At 36.5% G+C, this 9,287-nt stretch overlaps 1 protein-coding gene across 3 annotated transcripts in view; it reads left to right on the plus strand.

Moving 5' to 3' along the window:
- Positions 1-8,828, plus strand: part of ST6GALNAC3 (ST6 N-acetylgalactosaminide alpha-2,6-sialyltransferase 3) — a 486,754-nt gene extending 477,926 nt beyond the window's left edge. For 2 of the 3 annotated variants that reach the window (XM_006919335.3, XM_025052096.1), the window contains exons 4-5: positions 4,545-4,652; positions 5,697-8,828. In XM_006919335.3, the coding sequence (XP_006919397.1) occupies positions 4,545-4,652; positions 5,697-5,883 (295 nt within the window). In that variant the 3' untranslated portion in view covers positions 5,884-8,828. The remainder of the gene's footprint in view (positions 1-4,544; positions 4,653-5,696) is intronic. The other variant, XM_025052097.1, reaches the window with a different exon arrangement.
- The last annotated feature ends 459 nt before the right edge of the window (positions 8,829-9,287 follow it).

The raw sequence follows: 9,287 nt of genomic DNA on the forward strand, positions 1-9,287 counted from the left end.
CACATTAATTTAAGCTTTCCTATTGTACTAAATTAAGGTCTTAAATTCTCATATCATCCCTATGGGACTCTTGATTGTTTATTTGTAGATGACAATAATTGTTTTTATCGATCCCCAAATGTGGAAGGTATAAAAAGTGCTATGGCTGATGGCCAGCTGGTATAGTTAGTGCCGCATGCATGCGTGACAAATTACAAGACAAAATATGGCCCCAGAAGAGACCATTTTAAATTTTTTAAGGCATCTAATAGTTATCACGGGGTCCCTCTAAGCTCAAAAGCATAAGCAATTTTATGCACATGAGCCTAAGTCTTTTTGTTGTTGTTTTTATTGAAACTCAAAAAGTCTACCTGGATATAATTCATACTACCTCATTTCTAGTATGCTTGCACAGCAGGAGAGTTTGAGAATGGTGCATCTACAAGAATTCCCAGACCCAGCTGCATTCAGGACAATGAGTTTACTTAGGGACACAGGTCACCAGGGCATTTATTCACAAAAAATTCCTAGATTAATCTAGCAGTTGTCATTGTTCTACTGCAAGTATTATTATGTGGACATGGGCTCCAAATAATTTTAGAAGAAACCACTTTGCTAGACCCAGCATGTATTGTGGGTAGGAGACCTCACATGATTTCGCATCCCAAATATATCAGGGGCACTAGGGAAATAAAATGCAACTATCTAATTAAATGCTGTTTGTAGGACAGGGCACTTGGGCAGTATGCACCTCCCCAGGCTGAATCAAGCTCAACACAGCTTATTTGAAGAGCTTTGGGGCTAATTATTATGATCCGTCTACCTAGAAACAAAATAAATCAGATTGTGCTTAAACATAATCGAATATCAGAAATGTGGTAATTTTTTTTTTATGTGGTGAGATGGAAATATCTTTGACCAGATGCCAAACTCTGAGATTCCTGACCTTCTTTTCCTATGGTAAAGAGAAGATAGATATACAGAGCAGCCACTTTGATAATTGTGCTAATTGTACTCTATCGTTTGAGGGTTCTGCTCTGAAAGCTTGCTGTTGAACTCTCAGAAATAACTGTCTGGGAGAGCGTGTTTTGCAGAGTAGTGGTCCATATGTTGCACAAATGATCCCTTTTTTATCCTGGAGATATATTGTTTCTTGGTCTTTCACAGCAACTCCATGGACAGACCAACTCCTAGAAAAGCACATAAGAAGAAAAACGATTTTATGTAATTTCGATTTATTTTTTCTCTAACTCAAAGTAAGCTTTACCCTCAATACTATAGTCCAATTGTGTCTTCGGTGTTGAATAGCCATTTCAGCACCTTCCTCCTGCCAAAAGTTTAGTGATTATAGCCACGCCCACTGCAAGGTAAAAACTATATACAAAAATATACATCCCGGATACTTAGTGGCATGTCCACCACAGAAATGGGCTTTAAATGTGATATGACTGATTAATGTATTTGTTAATTGCACATCTAACTGTTTGGAACATGTCAAATGATTAAAGATTAAAACTGATTGACTTTTGAGGGTGATGATCACAGAATCTTTTAATTTCAAAATTGGAAGAAATCATAGATATAATTTAGCTCAACCATTTCATTTTGGAGACAAGGAAACTAAGATGATACAAAGAGCCTAAATAAGTTGTCCAAAGCCTCACATTCAGGTAGTGGCAGAGCTGGAATGTGAAACTTACTGTCAATTCCTCACTACACTCAGTACTGACTCAGAAACACACAGGCTTGTGCTTTGTTGTACTATACAGTGGTTTATTGTTTTAACATGTGTGCCTCCCCCACTAGAACATGTGCTCTTTAAGAAAATATGTATTACCAGCTACTAGCATAGTCAGTAGCACATAGTAAGATCCCAATAAATGTTTACTGAAAAAATAAACAAATGGGTGAATAAGTGAGACCTGGATTTCTAATCATGTACAAACAAGTGCTGTAATTTTTAGTAATCTCTACGAGTGCTTGGTCAGCCTAGTAACAAAGAAGGATAGAGAAAACGGAAAGGCAGAAAAAGTAGTATGAGAAGGCAAGAAGAGGAAGAAACGGTATACGATTCAGCAGAAAAAAAATAACTGGAAATATTCACTACACAGACAAATTTCTAAATTCAATTTTGGAGCTTGTTGTCAAGAATCTTGTTTCTTCTGATCACTCCCAATTTTCAGATAAGGAAATGGTACCTTAAGCAGATGGTGCTTTAGGCACTTCCCATCACTGCTGTTCTTCCTCAGTCTCCAGAATGCAGGATTGGCTGCAGGTTCGGCTATATAATAAGCAAAGCTGCACTTTCGTGTATTTCACTTCTCTGTGGTACTTCTTCCCACCCATTAGGCACCCGTTCTTAACCCACGCTGCTGCTACTATTCCTACTATGGAAGAAAGTGCATTGTTAACTCATTGTGATCTTGTTTCTGGAATATTTTCCGTACAGAAAACACACCAGGAGATACACAGGAAAGTACTTAATATTGAGGCATTTCAAATTCAGTGGCAAGTAAGCTGAGGGAATGGAGATATATGGGCTGAGTTTTCTCTTTTCTTGCAAATGGCCCAAAGTCAATGAAAGTAAAGGTTAAAAAATCCAGTTATCAACACCCACTGTGAGTTTGTGTTGCTTCTGAAATGCTTGCATGTTGTAATTTGATACTAAGCAGTGCTAGTTTTAAAAAAAAAAAAAATCGAAGGATTCAGGGTCCTAATTATAGCACACTGGTGGCTTGGTACTGGAGAACTGCATCAACAACATTGGACTTCCTTGCAGAGCAACTACTATCTGGAGTGCTATACCCAAAGAATGGTTATCAGTGGCGAAGTGTCAGTTCGTAGGAGAAGAGCTAGCTTTGCTCCCATATGCAAAGAACTCTAGACGGAAGGAATGAAATTTAGTGTTTTTTTAGAAGTGGTGCTACATAAATGCCAAACAACCTAGGGTTACCCAAATGCTCCAATGGGGAGAGATTTAAAGAGATAAGCAATCATCTGTTTTGGATGGATTAGATCACCTTGGCTGAATACGAGTATGGAGATCCAGCTTTTTCATCAAACATTCCCTTGAACTATTTGGAACTTGGCAGAACCCTCCAATCAGTGCTACATCTAACTACATCTACCATTCTCTTCCTTGAGTTACTAATCTTCTCATCTCTTTCTTAAGCACACCAAATGCACTCAAATATTTGTGATTTTGCTCTTAGCATTTCTTTTTTCCAGAACACTTTTCTCTCTTATTGTCTGTCGAGCAAGTGGCATCCGTCACCTATCACCAGGAGTAGAAGTCCAAACCTTTCTACCCACTGCATCTTAGTATCAGAGATGCCAAGGAAAACACAACACAGTCAAACATTAGATGGAGCAACATTTTACTCTCATAGAGAAAAACAGAGCAAGATCAGTTTTAATAGTAGACGTTGGTCCCCCATGGCCAATCGGTCCTTTCCAGCAGCCAATGCAGGGCCATTGGCCTGCATGCAATTCTCTGTGCCACAGAATGAAGGACTCGGCCCCCCACTGAAGGGGAAAGATACAACAGCGAGGTTGGCCAGGTACCATAGGCCACACACGCTTAAACAGAACAAAGGACACATTAAGTCTGAAACAGGGAAAGATATTCCCACACAAGGTGACAAGTCCAGCACAGGCTATGAGAATTCTTTATCATTTAATAAAGAAGTTCCAGGCCGAAGGCCCATTGTTATGTGTGTGTGTTGACTACACACATGAGATTGTCTTTCCCAATGTGATCCATGTGGCTTCCTCCTATTCCTCCCAACCTCTTTTTCTTCAGATCTTTGTTCGCATGATCTAGAATATCTTCTGTGGCCAACCTTTATAGTATAGCCATCTCCAAACCCAGTCCTCTGGACTCCGTGAAGACAAAATCTTTGGTTGTTTTGGTAACTGCTATATCCCCAGCATCTACAACAGTGATGGGTACATAGTAGGTTTTCAATAAAGATGTGTTTAAGAGATTGGTAAGATAGGGCTTACAAAGGAAAAGCCTTATGATGCCCGGAAAACAGTGAAAGAAAACTTTTCAGATGCTTTCATAGAGCAAAGTATTCCCCTACACTGCATTGAATTGACACTTAGAAACCCAACAAGCCTTGGAGATAGTGACATGTCCAAGAAAGCAGATAACGTTATTATCATTCATTTCCCATCAGAGCTCCAAGCAACTTTTAGAAAACCTGTCATGTGATATAGAGCACTAATTTGTGTCATTCGGAAAATCAAATAAATTATTTTTCACCTGAAGGGAGCAAGATTATTTGACTTCAGATATTTGCCATATGGCTTCTCTACCATACAACATAGCTTCTAGGCTTAAGGTAGTAAAAATGAGAGCATGCCTATAAATTATTCAGAGATAATTCAAAATAAGTGTGAACCTTAGACAGATTGTCAAATTTCTTAATGCTTTTTCCTGATAAAAAGTACTATGTTTTTGATAAAAAGTTGCTTGTTTCTTACCACACTTTATCGTTGCTCTGTGTATGTTTTGTGTTGTTTTATTTTGTTTTGTTTGTTGTTTTTTGTTCCTCCCACAGAGTCCAGTCTGGCTCTTATCTCAGCACTGGGTGGTTTACCTTCATTCTAGCCATGGATGCCTGTTATGGCATTCACGTCTACGGGATGATAAATGACACCTACTGCAAGTAAGATCACAGGAAATTATTTTTATGCATCTCCAATTCTGATATCTTGTCAAAATATCACAATTCATTTTAATACCATAAATCTGAGAAACAGATAAAGCAACAATTATTTCCTGGTGTTCTTTGCTGACATGACATTTTATTGTCAGTGCCTCAAGTTATGACTTTTAGGGGTGATAAGAAGAAAAATATTTACCGCAGTCTAATGTCAAATGTCAGAAGAAACACTTTTCCCTTAATCAGTGGCATATCAGGGACTTGTGGCTTAGAAATACAGAACAAGTTTAGTGGTTATTTAATTTGCAAAGGAAATTTGTCATTTCTGCAGCTCTAATGGCTTGATAGATGGCTATCTACTCAATGATTACATTTGATCATGAAGGACAAAATGTCCTAGAGCCTCAGAGGAGCTGATGGCTTAACAAGAATTTCTGGAAATAAGTGAGTAATCTGCCAGATCCTTATTTAAAATACGTATCTTTATCCACATATATCCCTACTGATGGGATAGTTTCTAATTAGATAATAAAACAAACCTTCCATGCTTCATCAAGGTTATGAAATGTATTTCCCTACCAATAGTTGGCACAATGTATTTCAGAGAGTTTTTAATCATATTGTAAAAATGGTAATTAAGCTACAATCTTCATGATCAAATATTTTTACCCTAACAATAAGCATATTGGAGCACAGATGAACCAAAAATCTTACTCTGAAAAATCACGAAGCTTCTTCAAGCTCTGCAAGAGCATCAGGCTATCCAAAGTTTGCTTTCATTATAACACTATTTCCTCCTTCAAAGGATAGCTATATGTTTGACTGTAATTGGTGTGACATATAAATTTTCTTTGATTTATTAAAGCACTAAGGACCTGGTACATCTTCCTAAAAGCTTTTATACATAATAGTTTTAACTGAGTTCATGGACAAGAATCATGCATAGGTTTGCAAGTAAATGCATTTACTGGGCACATAATGGATTCTGGTAAGTGAATGCTTCATTCTTCATCTCAATCTTTCTCTCTTTTTTTTTTTCTTTTCTAGGACAGAAGGGTATAGAAGAGTCCCCTATCATTACTATGAACAAGGAAGAGATGAGTGTGATGAATATTTTCTTCATGAACATGCCCCATATGGAGGACATAGGTTTATCACTGAAAAGAAAGTATTTGCTAAATGGGCCAAGAAACACAGGATAATATTTACACACCCAAACTGGACATTGTCTTGATATTCGTTTTCCTGATCTTGCCACACCACTTGATGTGATTATAATATTGCAACTGTGATGCTAATAATGCTATGATGATGATGGTGATGATCAAGTTTGTGTATGTTCTCAGATATGGATGATGACTCTGCCAGTAATTTGAACTTGGGATTCCGTGGAGGGTGGTTGTGATCATTATGTTCTTTCTGAAGGTTCAACATTACATATTGCACTTTATAATTTAACTGGAATTGCAGTGAAGGCCAGTAACATGACAGCAGTGACATAAGAAATGAGGAGATTATTCCACAAGATAACTGCCCAGAATTCTTGAACAGTGAGTAACTTCCCAGAATTCTTGAACAGTGAGTAACTTCCCAGAATTATTGAACAGTGAGTAACTTCTTGAACAGTAACTTCTGGATTTGACCTCCAGAAGCAAGGTTATTGATTCTGTGGTCTCTTGAAATTCAGCAGTCATACCACCTTGAAGAATGTTTGATTGTCAAACACTGACCCAAGAAAAGTTATCATGACAGAATTATCTTACCAGAGTTACTAGTTAGCCTGAGGGCAGGGAAGGAATCCCTTCTTGACATACCATCATCCTACAGTACTTCCTACAGCTAAAGCCTCAGGTCATTTCTTAATTAACAATGAAGATATCATGAACATTTACCCATAGGCTTACTTGATTATCTCAAACACTTAATTCAAAATGGGCCAAGTAGCAAATCTTGATGAATTTCTTTTCTCACCACTCCATTCTTACTACCCTAAACATGTTACTAGAATGATCTATACTAATTTTTAGTTGAGTCCTAAATATTTCAGAAGCCCATTTAAAATGTAATATTTCAACACTGTAAAAACATATACTGTGAAAACATTCCTTCAACATAACTAAAAGGGTTTACTAACTTTGCTTCAAAATCAAACAACACAAAATTATATGCTTTTTAAACTCATGAAACAGGGAAAACAAAGCATATTTTTACATCATTTTGTATCCTACCGTACTTCATAATATATATTTGTATATTCAAATTTCTATTTTATAGGCCTCTCCATACATTACATTATCACTGCCAAGTGCCAACTGTTAGACATGGAGAGGAAATGATTCCTTATATTAAATCTGACAGAACTTTTGCCTTCTTGGGGTTTATTTTCCCCACAGTGTATCAGTTGTTATACCATAACAACAATAATAATGACCTTAATGTCCAAAGTGCTGTGTCATTTAGAGCCCTTTCACATAGGCTATCCCCATGCGATGCCCATGACCACCCCATTTGTCTATTGCCTATGCATTCTGACATCTCCTTAGTAGATGATCTGTAAGTTGTTGATTGCTCTGATATATTGTTTCCCCTTGCTAATATTTGTATAGAATAGCATTTATGTAGACTAGTAACCAATTAATTTCGGTGCCAAATACAATATATTATATCAGAATTATGCAAAAAGTATCACAGGGATGGTCTTGGCCATAGACTGAGAACACAGGTATGTTTTTGTTTTTTAATGCTTCTATTTAGGTGGAGGAAAGATGAGGAAGCAGGAATAATGGAAGGGAATGAAAGCAGAGAAATACGGTGGGTTTTTTTTGTTTTGTCCCAGTCTTGAAATGACTCTGTTCTTCATATATTTACTGCTCATTAAATATTAGAGGGTTGATTTGCCGAGAGACCAAAACCATCCTTGCAAATGATTCAAAAGACAAAAGCTACACTTAATTTACAGAATGGTTTGGAAGCCCTAAGTAATGATGCATTTCACCTCAGGAGCAGTTTGCAGGTCTTTACCAGTGCTAAGTCCCATCATTAGTCATCATTAAAATGGGCTATTTTGGGCAAAAGCCTCTTTCCTGCTCTCTTCTGCCATTTGGATATCCCAGTACTCATATCCATAAAAATGGCCAAGTGCCAGTTCCATTGTTGAAATTATTATTGTTATTCTTTCGTTGTTTCCTTATCTGGTTTTTAGTTTATGTGTGTTGTTTCCAGCTAATGATAGATAGAAATGCCCACTCCAAGAAAAATAAACATATACAAATGTTAAAATTGTAATACAAACTGTCCCTTCCACATACACATTGTGATACAAAGTTTCATTTTTAAATAAAAAAGAAACCTTGATTATCAGAATGCTTCAGGGAATGACATAATTTATTTAGTTTTCTGGTAAATGGAGGGTCAATTCTATTTGTTTTAGATCACACTAATGAAAAACTTTTGAAAACTTTCTTGTTCTCATGCCTCAGACTTTACTGACACTTTCTCTGATGAAGAAGACTTTTGCAGTGTCCTCCGTCCCTCACTCTGTGGCAGTAATTGTGTGTAGAATAGACAGTGTTTTCTTTGGAGGGGCCAGAGAAGTCTTCCTTCCCCTCTGCTCCCCCCCCTCCCCTTGCTTTCCCTCCTCTTCCTTCCCCTTCCCTTTCCTCCCTTCCCACGCCTTTTTTCCTTAACTAAACCCTAGCTTCTACACTTTTTATTGTTGTTGTCTCGTCTTTTTTTTTCTTTTTTTTTTTTTTGTCCTAAAACTTGGAAACAAAAAACACATTATTCCCAATTTGGAGACCTAATTAGATGATTTCCAGTGTAATCAGCATTTTGAAAGAATTGCATGACTTATTTTTCTCAGCAGTCTTAATGTTCTCTGCGTCCATTTCCTGTTCTTTACCCTCAGCTTCCTAATTATAGTGGAAATACAAAATCTAATTTCTCCCACGTTGAGGAGAAATCTAAGATTTACTGATAGGGAAGAGAATGGTAAAGGAAAAATTCAAGAGAGTACTTTGACATGCAAATTTCTGATCAATGCCACATATTCTAGTTAACTGAAAAAGATTTCATCCAGCATCAAAACAGTAGAAAATTTAACCACACTCACTAATCGCTATTGTGAATGTATCCCAGAAGTTAATTAACATCTGCAAAAATAAAAATATTTCCATACCATCCAAGGCTCTAGACAAATGAACTATAGAAAATGGACACAATTTGCTAAATCAGCATAAAAATATGCAAGCTAAAAATAATAAATATTCTTTTTAATTTTGCAGAATCCTAGAAAAACTAATAAAATTTAAAAAGGGTTTTAAAATAAATGTTTGAATCCTTTCTAAGTTAGCCTAGTGATAAGTAGTGAATGATTTATATTGTTATGATGGTAATATGAATAAGAAATCTTTTAGGATGCATGGCTTTCCACTGTTACCAAACTTATCAAAGAAAAACCAACATGGAAGAATATTTATATATATGTACATAGTCTATTTGTGTGTGTATGTAAAGGCATTCGTGCAATTCTATATTTTTCACTGATGTGTATGAATCACAGAAAACCTACTTTAGACTTCATCTGAAATTTGTTGGGTTACATTTTGAATCTAGATTTTTTTTAAAAAAATTAAAATT

This window comes from Pteropus alecto, unplaced genomic scaffold, assembly GCF_000325575.1.
Source record: "Pteropus alecto unplaced genomic scaffold, ASM32557v1 scaffold25, whole genome shotgun sequence".
NCBI classification, from domain to species: Eukaryota; Metazoa; Chordata; class Mammalia; order Chiroptera; family Pteropodidae; genus Pteropus; species Pteropus alecto.